This window comes from Cariama cristata, unplaced genomic scaffold (assembly GCF_000690535.1).
Source record: "Cariama cristata isolate BGI_N322 unplaced genomic scaffold, ASM69053v1 scaffold39754, whole genome shotgun sequence".
Taxonomy (NCBI): Eukaryota; Metazoa; Chordata; class Aves; order Cariamiformes; family Cariamidae; genus Cariama; species Cariama cristata.
In genome coordinates, this window is record NW_009611959.1 from 1 (window position 1) to 14,637 (window position 14,637).

At 51.2% G+C, this 14,637-nt stretch overlaps 1 protein-coding gene across 1 annotated transcript in view; it reads right to left on the bottom strand.

Moving 5' to 3' along the window:
* Nucleotides 1–3,512: 3,512 nt before the first annotated feature.
* SLC41A1 (solute carrier family 41 (magnesium transporter), member 1) overlaps nt 3,513–14,637 on the bottom strand; it is a 17,157-nt gene continuing 6,032 nt past the window's right edge. The window contains exons 2-10 of the mRNA XM_009698429.1: nt 14,309–14,416; nt 10,051–10,122; nt 9,603–9,747; nt 9,360–9,506; nt 8,454–8,601; nt 7,760–7,839; nt 6,804–6,938; nt 5,645–5,793; nt 3,513–3,989 (exon numbers count right to left, since the gene is read on the bottom strand). Coding sequence (XP_009696731.1) covers nt 3,804–3,989; nt 5,645–5,793; nt 6,804–6,938; nt 7,760–7,839; nt 8,454–8,601; nt 9,360–9,506; nt 9,603–9,747; nt 10,051–10,122; nt 14,309–14,416 — 1,170 coding nt within the window. The 3' untranslated portion in view covers nt 3,513–3,803. The remainder of the gene's footprint in view (nt 3,990–5,644; nt 5,794–6,803; nt 6,939–7,759; nt 7,840–8,453; nt 8,602–9,359; nt 9,507–9,602; nt 9,748–10,050; nt 10,123–14,308; nt 14,417–14,637) is intronic.

Here is a 14,637-nt window from a genome sequence, read left to right on the forward strand (position 1 = left end):
TGGGGGTCCTGCTGGGAGCCCACGCGCCGCGACCGGGGTCCGGCCAAGGGCAGGGCCCAGGCCAGCCCGCTCATCTGTCGTTTATACTCATCACACTTTGCTTCGTGCGCAGCAATTTATTTGATTTTCTTAACTCTCATCCCACCGTGTATCAAAAGAGTTTCAGTGTAAGCTAAAATAAGCTGTAAGATGTGAGAGAGCTTTAACCCAGCAGAGAGGTGACTGAAGGAAAGACACCACAGTCCACATAAATAAATGTCATCTTTATTTAACCAAATATAATTTATCAGTTAAGTTGACATCTGTCAATTCAGTTAAAGGAACTATAAATAATTAAGACAGTCTTTTTCCTTTAATAAAAAGAGTAAACCAGTATTTTTCATTTGCAGTCAGCTGTATTGTAGGCATGCATTTGAGTGCAACTGGTGGGAAAAGTTTTTGACCATCGATATTCTTCAATTTTAAATGAGATTCTTCCCTGACCGATTCCCCACACACACCTTAGACCTTTGATAAATGTACGGACACCCCCAGCCCAGCAGCGTGACAGCTCTCAGTCACCGCCAGGTCTCTTCGTTTTACAGGAGACCGTGAGCGGTAGGTTCTTCCTCTGGGGAATCTTTTCTCGGGGAACCAAGTAGCGATGTGACACCTGAAAGACCAGGAGAGTTTCTCGTATATATACATAGGAGCTTAACTGTTAATGGAAGGAAGTCTCGTATCTACGCCTCAACATTAGGCAGAGAAATCAGGTGAGCAGCAGAGAATACTCAGAAGTCCCCGGGCTGAGACTTCAGTACAGCAGGGTGTGAAGGTTGGGTTTGGTTTGGTTTTTTTCCTTTTTTTTGAACAGAGCTTTGGCCAAAGGCACTCTGTGAGCAGTCACGTCACTAGGGTGGAGAGTACGAGGTTCAGAGCTACCGCCGCAAAGGAGACATTGCGAGGATGAGGAAGGGGAAAGCAAGCCTGGCGTTACGTTAGCAAGGTGGAAAGGGGGAAGCCATCTCAAAACTACATCACTTGCTCTTCCGGGGGTCGGAGAGCGAGCAGCCTGACAGGGCAGGGATCCCATCTCTGCCTCCTCAACGCTACGAGCAGCTTCGGCAGTAGGAGAACTCGGTAAACACGCGCCGAGGCAGGAAAAGATTCTTCGGCAACTTCAGAGAGGGCCTTGAGCAGGCAAGAGCCTGGCTGCTGTTTGGTTTGGATACATCTGCTCCCGTGGCTTTCCAGAACTGGTTTCCCGCTCACTAATCCTGACCTTCCTTCCCAAGACACTTGTCTCTAGAGTAAGGATCAGGTCTACAGCCAGACCTCTGGGTTGGGACAATGCCTGATCCCCGACTAACTTTGGTCTTGACGTGGACCATAAGGGGTGCATTAGGGCTGTTTTCTGGGGGGAGGCAGGAACTCTTCCTAACAAATCACTCCTTACCTAAAAAGCAACACCATCTGCACTTAGGCAGGGCTTTGTAAAGCTCAGCTAGTTCTGGCATTGTCCAGAGTAACAAACAGATCTCCCAACCTGGCCTTATTTCAGGTGAAGATCAGCATTCCCAGCACCACATCACACCATTTTCCAGCTGAGCAGAGATGCCCAGTGCTGCTGGGACGGAAAGCCAAAAGGAGAAGACAAGCATTGGTTTGTATGAGAAATACAGAAGTTAACCTAAGGGAGGAAATTAGGCCAATCAAGGATGGTCGTGTTCGGCTGTGAGGAACATGCTTAAAGCAAGAGGAAAAGCAATCACAAATCCAGCACCTTTCAGGTTGTGTTCTGGAGCTGCAAATAAATAGGACGGGCAGTGTCCAGAGCAGGAGCAGAACTGCAGCGCTCCGGGCCAGCACAGCTCACTAAAATGAGAGCTTTGCTTCATTTCAGGATCAGGATGCAAGGTGCTACCGTGCTGAATGCTGTGGGCATTCCCCCAGCGTTTGGGAAGATCCTGGCAGCTCCCCAAGCTTTCCGCAGTGAAGCACTGAAGTCGGGTTCCATGGGATATACTGTATTTTCCCCATCCTTGACAGATGTTAAGAGCTTTCCCCCCATGTACACTTAACGCATTCAATTTATATTCGTGCAGTAGAGCCTGTTTAATAGTGCTGTCTGCTTGGGCACATCATTTAAACTTGGTGTAACTGGGTGAAGTTTCCAAGTCGGTAAGACCTGCTTACATGAAACTGCACTCAGTTTACTGAATTGATTTATATTCAAATGGGAAAACTAAAAAGCGTTGAGTGCCGACAGCGCTCAGGAAGATCATTTGCAAACGCCTTAGTCACACAGCCAGAACAGGCTTTCTCTCATTATGCCGCTGCAGACTGCATCAGAGTCCTTCCAGCGTGCCCCAGCAGCAGAAGAGAAGGCATCTCGGCCATCACCGGGCTGAACGGCACAAAAAGCAGAGGGGCAAGAATCAGAGCAGGGAACCCTGCGCTCGCAGGGCTCGGCCAGCGCCTACAAGCTGGGCTGTAAGCCTGCTGTCAGATTTTACACGCCCGCTCAAGGGCAAGCAGGTTCCTTCACTACAGCCCCCTACAGAGAGCTGCACTAAGAACCAGGGCTTCAGAAACTTGACTGTGCCTGCCGACCTCTTTTCCAGCTGGCACCTACACAGACAGAGAAATCCAGCGGCTGAACATGGATGTCCTCTTCCAAGAGACACCAAGAGCCTAATGCTCCCAAGCTTGAGATGCCTCAAGCTCAACTGGAAGAGGTATTGGGTGGCTTCTTCCCAGCTGCAGTGGGCCCATCAGTAGCACTCAGCAACTGACAGAAAATCTTAACACACAAAATAGAATTTATTTTTCCATCCACCTCTCCAGGAAAGAAAAGTCAACTGAACTGAGTAGGCTGCCATGAAAACAGTGCAGGAAGGAAAGGCTCGCAGACAGCATCCCCGACGGCTCCAGCAGAGCACTGGCGGGCGGAAGGGGAGAAGGACAGACGGGGAGAGCTCACGGGCTCTGCAGACCAGGCGCAGAGCGGATCCCCTTGCACGCAGCAGTAGCTGAACTCAGTTCACGACCAGAGGCAGAACAGGTATTCTGCAGTTTGAGATGCTGCCGGATGATTGGCAAAAGGGAGCCCAAATCTGTCAGCAGAGACCAGCCTGCTCGCAGCCAGATTTCGGGGCTCTGCAGTCCTCAAACCCGAGACCGCTCACTCTCCTTGTGGGCACACAGGAATGGGCGTTTTGGCTTAGAGGACCCTTCCTCGCCATCTTCGCTAATCCCTCTACCAGAGACTCGCGTGCTTTGGATGCCAGGCGCAGGAGGGGGACTCGGAGAGCGAACACAAGGAAGGAGGGCGACAGGGCAGAGAAGACAGGAGATACCCCATGCCCTCATCCATGAGGTGGTACTTTGCTAGAAAGTGCCTGTTCAGTAAAATAGATCTGAACCGTATCTCCAGTATTTAAAACGCTTATGAAGCGAAAAAAGCAGCCCTTCACCTCGGGTGACTGGGACGGGGTGGGCTCCCTGCGTGATCTGACTGATCAGTATCTTCACTGTAGCCTTGGTTCACACATAACTACTATGAAATTGCACTTGGTGATTGTCTCGTTACACTTTTTTTGTCCTTCCTAAAACTAGACTTTTTTCTGTACAAACTTGGCTTGAAATATAAACCACATAAAATTCCCATTGAAAATAATGAGAATCCAGTATCAAAGATGAAGTCTCGAGAGAGACGGGGGGAGGGGGGGGGAAGTGAAGAGGAGGAAGGGTGGAGGAAAAGAAACACAACAACAACAAAATGAAAGGAGAGCTGTGAGAAGGGTGGGGGGAAGCAGGGAGAGCTAGTCTCCCACATCGGAGTCCCGGTCACCGATGAGCCAGAGGATGTGAAAGCTCAGAGCGAGGAGACCTGTTCCGATCAGGTCCCCCAGCGCCGTCAAGTATGGGATGGAGAAGTTGTCAGGATCGAGGTCCCTGCTCCACATCCAGTGCACCATCCAGTCAGCAATGTACAGAAGAATGAGAACCTGGGAAGCGGGAAGAAAAGAGCCACATATCAGCCACAAATCCTCACCTCTGCAATCCCAGTCTTCATGGAGCAGCAGCTGAGGCAACTCCAGCTGGGCTGGCCAGGCTCAGAGACGCACAACCTCATCCCGAGGAATGGAGCTGGTGGGAGGCCAGGACCACCTCGCCGAGTGCTGCACTCCAGGCATTTAATGGGGGCTGCATCCCCACAGCAACAAGTACAGCACAAAGGGGAACCTGGCAAGTTACAGTGGGCCCCCGGGCATCCAAATCCTCTGCGTCCTTAACACCTTCTGCCCTATCCTTCTTTAGCTTCACATGTCACCACCAAATTTAGGCTTAGAAGGGGGAACACTGGCACCCTAACACCAAAAAGTCTAAATTTTTGCATCTCAGTTTTCAGATCTAACCAGAATAAGCTTGAAGAGATGCAGGGCAAAGAGGAGACTTGGAAGCACGCAGGATGCTGGAGCAGGGACAGCAACACCTGGCTTCCAGAAATAAAAGAGCAACTGCCCAGCAACTGAAACTACTGGAGCGTGATGTTCTCCCCCATCTGCTTCAATGCAGTCAGAGGCTCCTGCCAGTATCTAAAGACAGAAGAAATCTACATTGGATCCTCTCAAGTCTTAGGTCTGGGACAAGGACGTGAATTGGCCACAGGCCTGTCGCCATTGTCTCTGGTGCCTCTGGGGCTGGGTCGGTCTCGCTCAGGACACAGCGGAGCTCAGGACAAGAGTGGGCACACGGGGGTCTCTGCTGCCAGCTCCCGCCCCGGTGCTCCCAAGCCCGCAGGCTGCTCACAGCAGTGGCTCTGCAGAGCGGCTGCGAGCGGAAGCCCCCTCCGAGTGCCCAAGCACCCAGCGGGATTTCACAACCTAAATTTAGCCTCCTGGATGACAGCACTCTGCTCTTGCCTCTGATGGATGCTCTGACTCATTTCCTCACGCTGACTTTGGTTGTTGATTTTAGGGGACACCGAAACCAGGCACAGCTTCCACAAGCGGAGGGGGTGAGCTGGGGGGAGTGTCGCTGGGCTTAGTAGGAAACTCCCTAACCGCAGCATCTCTCCCAGCCCTCCAAGGCAGGCAGGCAGACTCCTGCAAGCGGCCGCTGGATTTTTGCTGCATGAATACCCTGGTCTGTGCACGACCCTCAGAACAGCCATCGCTATGGGCTCACACAGCTCCTGCGAGGAGACCGGGAGCCCTGCGCTGCAGAGCTGGCAGGTCTCTACCCTGCAGGGGATGCCGGGAAAGGGCAGGACAAGTCGCACAAGGCAAAGGGTCCCTGCAAATTCCACATCCTGTTTTCTTCACCAGCAGTTTTACAATTGCTAAAGCACCTTATAGGACAGTTAACACACAAGGGGTGAACACTTCTGCTATCAGAAGGACTTAAAAGAGACAAAAAGACAGATTCAAAACTTGCCAAGAATGGTACGAAGGAAAAATTGTGTGTACAGGTAGCAACAAAGAAGGATTTATTCAGTTTGATATCAGCTCATTTGGCAAATACAATCTACTTGGCATACCCTTCCCCAGCAATGTATCTACAGCTTAACTGGCTGAACTGGTCCCCGCTGCAGATGACATGGCAGTATCCCCTTATTCCAGCCTGAAGGGTTACAGCCCCCAGAGGGGCTCCAGCTTACCTGGAGAAGCGCAGCTGTCATGTAGAAGACGATGAAGATCAGGGTGAGCGTAGTGTGTCCACCTTGCATGGAGCTGATGGTGTAAAGGAAAACCAAGTGTCCGGGCACCACCAGAAGAAAGAGCACACGAGCAGAGCGAGAATTCACATCTGCAAGGAAACAAAGACGGAGTTCAGGTTTAAGATAGGCTTGAACACAGAGCAACTCTGCAGCCTACCTGGGCTCCAGGGGACAAGGCAGCACAACTGTGGTCAAATCAGAAGCAGGGGCCAGCACAGTGGACCCTCATCCCCACACTGCAGATTTAGGCTGGAAGGCAGCACCCTGAATGACCATCCAACTGTCAGGACACCCAAAGACTCTTTGCATCAAGTTCGGTAGGAGAGCTTAATTCTGTCTCCAGAGCAAAAGCTGTTCTCAGACCTCAGCTGCCAAAAGGATTCATGTCCCATCTCTGACAGTGCTCAGCACAGAGCCGTCAAGAATTTACCGTGAACATCCAATTCTCTTGGAGCTCTGTCTGTACCTTGTCTGGTGATCAGTTTTCTAACAGATCGCCACCACCTTGGAGACTGCTTGCCCCTCCTTGCTCTTCAGGGACAGTCTTGGCCCAGAAGGCCAGGACCCAGGCTGCAGGCTATCAGGCGCCTCTATGAAGTCTGGAGAGCAACAACCTCTGCCCACACTCTGTGCTGGAATGCAAGTTTGGGCTGAGCTCTGCCACACAACTGCCACAAATAACAGAGCTGCTAGGAAGCCTTTGTAAGTGAGAAGCTTTCTGTAACTGCAGCTCTACAAGCCCAGCAGAGCTGCAACACTCGAGCAGCCTCAAGGCAGGTTTCAGTATCCTGCACACATCTGGAAAAGATTTAGGGGGTGGGGGATTTACAGTGTTAGACAGTCGGGGCATGGGACTTCTGCACCATGTTTTCCCCTTCCAGCAGGGCTTTGTCCTCTCGCACAGCGGCTTTGTGAAAGGTCTGACCATCTCTAGAGGGCAGGCCAGGCTGGAGGACCAGCCACATCCGTGAGCTGACAGCTGCCTCCGAGCAGCCCTCACCCACCATTTCCTGCGACAGCGCTCCAGTGACTGTCACATACAAGTTCAGCCAGCCAACTGCAGCAACTGCTGCTGGCAAAAGTCAATAGATTTCAATACCTGAGCTGAAGAAAGTGCTGCAAGGGCTGGGGCACTTGCGAGGGGCTGTTTCGGAGCTCTCTCCAGGCATCCCACTCATGTGCAGGTAAGTGGAGATGCGACTAGCCTGCACTGCCACCAGGTTGCCACCCACACCTGCAGATAGGGAGAGAGCAGTAAGATGACGTCTCAAACACTTTAAAGAGAAAGAGCTATTTTCAACATCCAGCAGATCTGGAATGGCCAGGTGCTGGAATAATGTAGGACAGTCTATTTTTGACCCGAATTCCACTTTTGCAGGATGTAAAGAGCTGAGACAAAGCACACTGTTCTATGGTTTCCCCTTAGGCCCCTTAGTAAAATAGATGCAATTCTATTACTGCAGCTCTGATTGGAAGAAATATGTGAAACAAAAAAATGATGAGTCAGCCACCAAAACAGACACAGGAAATTTAAAACTATTATTTTTTGCATGAAGCATAATGAAACTGTGGAACCCATTAGCACAAGATGCACTGGCTGAGAATTAACTCTATTTATTGCAAAAAGTAATAATTAAAAAAAAAGTTTCCCTGGTTCATTAGGCAGAGAGGAGGTCAAAGCTTTATACTAGAAGCAATTAGATTCCTGACTCTGAGTTGCAAATCCAAATCTTTACGCCGCCGGGTGCCACAAGGCACATATCTTGGAAGATGAGGGTCTTCAATCAGCCAGGAGGAATCAGGAAAGACAGATCGTTTTTGTTGGGCTCCTGGAGTGTCTTAGGGAAGAGCCTCCCAGGCCAGCCACCCTCTAGTGAAAGGTTGGCACCAGAGGGAGCCAAGCTGCTGCTAAGCTCGAGTCAAACCACCACGTCTCACTGGCAATCAAAAGGGAATTAAGTCTCCTTAATCTGCCTGAAATAGGGCACACGGGATAATGCCACTGTTTGCCAAGAGTCTCCAAGAGCTGCAATGCCAGAGTGGAAAGGCACTCACCATTAATAACCGGTGTGAAGACAGCCATCCCCGCAAAGTTTGGATCCGAGACTGTTCTGTCCAAAATTAAACCCCCAACACTGCAGAGGGAAGATTGAAGAGGTCAGTGCTGAAGGCTCATTAGGAAACACTCACACAAAGCACTGAGGGTTCTCTCTGCTGCCGTGTGTGCACTCAAGGGTGATATACACGCCTATTAACACGCACCTCTGGTTGCAGTTGTTGCACGATTTTAAGGCTCAATATTTGATAACATCTTCTCATTGCTGCCAAAAACCACCAAAGACTAAATCCCCTAATACACAGTTTACTGCAATGCAATGATCAAAAGCAATCCTGCCCTTCAGAGGGCAGAGAGGGCTCTTGTGCAGAGGACTGCTAAACGGGAGCTGTGTTTACTCCGTGGCCATGCCAGAGTCTCCCTGTGCAGAAGCCGGGACATTGCCAAGGCCCTGGATTCCAGCAGTCCGGTGCTTAATCACTCCCGTGCCTCAGGACCTAGAACCCCGTGTCTTTGTCTAGAAAACACAAAATGACCTCCAGTTTCCTGGCAGCCTGGACTGTGGAAGCAGAAGAGGTTTGGTTCCCTCTTGTTCCAGAATCTACCAAGGGCTAAGAGGTTGAAAGGGTCAGGTGGAAAGGGTGCGTTGTCTGTCTGGTTTTGGGGGAGAGGAACTCTTCCATGCCTTCCTACCTGCTGATAGCCATTGCGATAATGACTGGCTCCCAGCCAGAGTACAGCACTTCCCGAGTCGCTGCATTCTTCTTGGCAATGATGATCCAGATGGGCAGCAGAGCTATGAAGAAGGCGCATACCAAAGGATTCACGTAGGCTTTGCTCTCTGAGGGGGAAACAAGCAGAGGCAACATATCAAGGACATATCCCGCTGCGGTGAGGCAGGCTGCTACTTCAGCTGAGCTCATCAAGCCTGCCTACAGACCGCTGTCAGAAACTCCGGTAAGGGCAGGCAAACTAGACCAGGCCAGCCTCAGCTCTGCAGGACACGGCATTTCCTTCTCCTGGTGAGCTCAGAGGTGCTTTATCAACAGATCCAAGTGAGATCTCTTCAATTTCAACTGCTCATTCCCGCTTCCTACTCCCCAGCAAGACATCCAGGTGTTACTTCACCTTTGGCTGAACCTGGCTGAGTCACATCCCCTGCATCCCAGCCGCCAAGAAAGGAAGGTGGAGGGGAGGGAGGAGGAAGTCTAGAGTCCACAGCTGCAGCTCGGCACTGAGGATCCCCAGCTGGTGCTGACAGTACAAAAGATGAAATCCAAAGCTGCCTTCTCCCGCTGCTTTAGCCACAGTCAAGCCCCTGGCACTTGGAAGGGCACAACCTCTCCCTTACCACTTTACCTGTTGAGAAGGAAGTATGCGGATCACTGCCAAGACTGTCTGCAGCTAGAAGGCAGTAAAAAGGTCCGTTGCCTCCCCTTATCAGTTCTGACTAGGTCTCACTAACTGAGGTAGCTTCCAGGCCAGGCATCCTATATACCCCGAGAACAGAAAGGGTAAAGGAAGAGGGTGAAATGAGAGGGAGATGTAGCAGCACATGGAAGGACCAGGGAGAGACAAAGGCCTTTTGTTGCTCCTCACCCAGCTCTTTGTACAAGCCCCAGCTGATTCCTGAAAGCAGAGCCAGGGTGATGAGATCCCCCAGGCTGGCAGCAATTGGTGTGGCAACATTATCAGGATTGATCCCCATCTTCCTGGATCCGATGATGACCCCAATCATAATCATGCCTACAGCCAAAAAGAGAAAGAAAACAGGATTAGGCCAAGGGAAGCCCAGCACTTTAGGAAGAGATGCATGGAGGGTGTGCAGGCTCTGTCTCTCACCCAGAACAAGGGAAGCAATGAAAGCAGTAGCCACACTGCTGGCGCAAAGCAGGACAGCATGGTCAATGCTGAAGTGCCCGTCTGGGATCCATCCGAATACCACCGCTGCGATCGAGGCCAGGAAGCCAACCACAGTAGCCTGAACCTGAAAATAAAAACTAGACAGTCACCAAGAAGACTAGAGAGCAAAATGGTCCCGGGGTGTGGGAAGAGGGAAACACCGCCCAGGGTACCATTTCAGGTGGATTAGCATCCAGCAGGGAAACACCAAGTCTGACTTATAGGGCGAAGCGTTACAGTAAGATGACTGTGGGACAAAAAGGTGCCATTTGCCTCCCCATTAGACATGCAATATTGACAGTCAAGAGCAAAACCCAGGCATTTAAACCTTCTGACACTTGCCATACTTGAGCTTGCACCAGCTACCAATATTTCCACTTTTTCTTACCTGTATCAGAGCCATGTTCCCTGTTATCATCCTCCAGAGCTCTTTGGGTGTATCCATTTGGCCAATGTTAGCCTGCAAGAGGACATCACAACATCAGTAAAGAGTGACAGCATTTTGCACTTGCTAATTCCTGCAAATTCCTGCAAATTCCAGTCAAATTCCTGCCTTCCAACTAGGCAAGTTTGTGCCAGGAGCAGGAGAGAATAATGACCTCAAATCCTTATCTCTTCTGGGAAAGCAATTCAGTAGAAAAGGTGTGCATGTCTGTGTGTGCACGTATGTGTGTACACGTACGTGTGTACAGCTGGGGCGCAGCTCTGCACTAACACTCCAGTCTGTGACATGCAGTTTTGTGAATGTCACTTGGGCTATACACCCTGGGTAACTACAGTGCCTCTTCCAACAGTTACTTGGTCACATACTCCAGGACACCAAAGCTGGTCCCAGTTTCAGCTTCAGCATCTTCTCCTTGCCAGCTGCAGGAATGGGCTGATGCTCTCCTGTGGCAGGAGCGGAGCCAGACCTGCTACAGAGGGGGTTTTGAACGGAGTGTAAAGGGGAATCGACGTCAATAGAACATCTGACGAAAATCTTGCAAAAGCAACAAGATATACTTTGTCCCCGTGCAGTCACACACTGCTGCTTATTTACTCATTGAATTCACTCCACTGGTGACCAAGCCAAGCCTGGCTCAGGCCCCGTTGGGTCACGTTGCCCCCCAGGTCAGCCAGCCAGGAGGGAAACAGGGGTGCGCACTGGCTCTCAGGTCAGCTGTGTGCCCCAGCCCCGACACGGACCAAGGCCAGAGTAGCACCACGTGGGCAGAGGAAGCTGGCAGCAAGAACCACTGTTTCGGTTAAAAGCTGAGTAAACAAGGCTAATGCCACGTGGAGACCTACTGAGCAGCGGGAAGCAGCCATGGCACACGGGTCATCTGGCACCACTACAACTGCAGGAGATGCTAATCAGACTAACCAGAAGAGACAGAAAGTTGCTTTAATTCCCTGGCGTATGATGCAAAATAACCCAGCAGGATCACTGCAGGTTGCTGGTTATTGCAGAGCATAAGGGCTCTACTCTTCCCTAGGACCTTCCAGGTCTTTATGGAAAGTTGGAAGAATGGCTGAGCAGAGGGTATAAGCTTCTATCCAATCTTGTATTGTTAGAAGGTGATGAACATGAAGAGGAAACAAGGGAGAGGCTCAAACAATCTGAAGTGATAAATGCACGTTGGAGTTACTAGCTGGCACCATCAAACTCAAACTTCTGCACAACGCTACAGCAGCAATTTCTTCCTCTCAGATTTCCTTGCTGGTCTCCACAAAAAACCCAAGAAGTCAGTGATCAACTAATCCTTCTGCTCTCCTTACTGCATGTGCTTGAGAGAACTGCCAGCTCCCTTCAACTGGCACTGAGCTGTGCCCATCTCTGGGGTGAATTATTCTGGTCAGTTTAGTGGAGAGGAGGAAGGAATGGGGGAAAACCAACAAAAAGTTGACTGGAGGAGCACTGAGCACATCTAGCACAGGAATTTGAGCTCCATATGAAGCCTGACCTTAAAATTCCAGCCACACGGCAATTAGGTTGGGATTAACATAACCTAGCTGTAGTCACTGGCAACAGGATTTTAATCCTTTAACTAATGGGAGAGTTTTGCTTCTTAATTGTGAAAGGAATTTCTGAGGTGCCTTAATGCAGCACTAATTAGAAACTCTCAGTCTGAGAAACCACTCCAGGCTGCTTTCCTGCGGAGGGACCCCCACGGTGAAGCCCCCGTCAGAGGGGAGCTCCCTCCGCACGCCTGCACGTGGGTCCCCCACGCTGAGGGAAGAACAGGTCAAGGGAAAAAAAGGAAAGCCCAGGAGTTTGTCCTATCCCACCATGCCCAGATACAAGGAGGCAGAGTGCAAGGCTTTGTGTAGAGGCAGCACAGCCTTTTTTCCTGCCAGGGCAAAGGAAAGCAGAGGACCAAGCCTGGGTGTTGGCCCACGAGGCTAATACCACCCCATAGCTGTCAGCTTGGGGGCAGGAGGCGGCACTGGGAGACCAAGCTGGTGGCAAGGGCAGCAGTTGCTCGGCACAGACGGGTGCTCTCTGTGCCAGTTTCCTCGTGACCCTGCTGCAGCCATCAGAGCATCAGACAGGGGAAAGTTTTGCATTCCTGTGACTTTCTGCACAGTCTCATTTCTCTGCCAAGCCGGCCCCAACATTGCTCCGTGCCGGCCCCAGAAGGGAAGAGGACAGAGAAGTGCTGTGCTGCCTTTGTCCCAGGAGGGCCAAGCACTCACCCCGATAAGCCCATGCTCAGAAAGTGCAAGTTGGCCAAGGCCAACAGGGAGAACAGCCTGTGTCTGGGACAGCAAGGATCCTGACATGATCTGAACAATAGAGAGCGAATAAAACAAAGGGATTTGTTCCCCAGCACGACGGGGGAAACAAAGCTCAGCCTGCGACTCAAGCTGCAGCGCTCAGCCTCTGTCCCTGCTGGCCCTGGCACCGCAGCACAGCTGGGCCAGGGGCAGAGCGAAGCCTCCCAGCAGCTTTGTCCTCCCCAGCAGTGCCGGGGGAGAGGAGACCAGCACCGAGGGGAAGCAGACACAGCCCAGCTTTTGCCAGGTAATGCTGGCACAGCCATCCCCCTGGCAGCTCAGCACCTCACTCCTTCAGAGAACGAAGACCGAGGGCCGAGTCCAAGGCGGAGGTGGTGCCCACGGTCAGCAAGAATCGGCAGGCAGGGGCTGGGGTGCAGAGGCCAAGCCATGGGCTAGTCCAGGGAAATGCTGTTTGCCTTCCTGCTCCCCAGGGATTGCAGGGACAACCTCAGACTCTACAGAATATGATGCTGATGTGACAGTGGTTCAGTGAATGAGAGCAGCATCCCTTTGGGTACATACAGGGAGGTACTGCATCAGGGACAAGAGGGTCTGCTGGTGACAAAGGCTGGATGAGCAGCTCAAAACACTGGCTCTGCTGCCATCCAGGAATGCACCAGAAACCTTGGGCCTCAGAGCCCAACAAGAAGCTACTGAGGAGCAAAGAGTTACAGCTGGCATCACCCCATTGTTCAAGATGGAAACAAGAAAGGACCCAGGAGAGCAGATATAGAGACCTTTTCAACACTTTCCTGTGCTTCCTCCTGCGGCAACCAGTAAGGAGAAGGCTGAGAGGAAGGGAGCATGAGAATCTGCTGAGAAGGGATGCATGAGAAGCAGCTCTCTGCTAGCTATGCTTGCTGCTAGCATACTGTCACCCAGGCAGACAGTTCTCCATCCCTACATCTCAGTGGGCACTCCTTGAGTAGCGCTCTCGGGCCAAGGCGCATCAGCTCCTTTGCACTGTCAAGGCCAAGACCAGGCTGCTTGCTGCAAGGGCTCTCTCTTCCAGCAATTCACAGCAGAGAGACAGCAGAGTTACAAGCTTGGCAGCAGGCAGCTAGCACCTTGCAGATGCAAGATTCAAAGTTATACGTACTCCCATCGTGGGAAACACAGAAACATCAGGCAGTCACGTGCTGTCATGCTCAAGCAGAAGATGCTTTGCAGAAGGAAGGAGTATTATTGTCCCTTTAGGAGAGGATGTCAGTCTCTCTCCAGCGCCGCTCAGCTACAGAGACAGACTGCTGTGTTATAGAAACATTTAAACACAAAGCAATTCATTTACAGCTGGACTAACACAGTATTCTGAGGAGCTAACAGAGCCTGCCCCCGTCTCTCACAGGGAGCTCACTGTTTCTCAGAAATTGGACTGATTTCTAGCAAGAGAAACGCCCAGCCATGCCTCTCCATCAACTTCAAGAGGCTGTCAATCCATCTGCTAGCTCTCACTGCAAGGTCCCCTCCGTTTTAGCCTTTGCCGTACAATTCTCTCCAGGCTCTCTCATCTCCTAGCCCTCCCGAACTTGCCTTGTTTTAGGTGCTTTGATGACATGCCTGCACCCAGCTTCCTCATGAAGAAAACTGGATCTAAGCACTACAGAAATTAAACTGCCCAAGCCAGCTCACACACCGTGCCTCCAGGCCCACCAGCAGCCATGACAAGGAAATGAACTGTCAGCAAAGCTTAAGGACTATTAAGCCTTCAAATCTGATCAGTCCAGCGGGATGAAGACACCTTCCCAGCATGCGAAACTCCAGGCTCTGGTTTCTGTAGTCACTGACTGAGAGATTTTTGTCTGCCCAGCCACCACACACACATATGCTGTCCCACCCCTTCCCAAACCAGGTATCCCGCTCCCTCCTTCAGTTCCCTGGATACTCACAGCTGTCGACAGGCGAGACGCCAGAGTCATCTCTAGGTTCCCCTTCAGGCCCAGTAATGCAGGTACTAAGATAAATACCTCAGTCACGTATTTGAAGACGTCCCAGTGCTGCCAGATTAAAACAAAGACAGACCATTAAGAAATAATGATGGCTGTTAGAAACCTTTGCTTTGGACGGAGTGTCACGTACTCATCCACCTCTGAAACCCGTTACTGCCCGTGTGTGGCCCTCAGCAGACAGCCCAGTTCCCCTTCTGGGGCCACACTTTGAGTTTTGCAGTGATTTTACTGTTTTTGACATTCGTGTAGTAGTGACCACATGTTCCTGC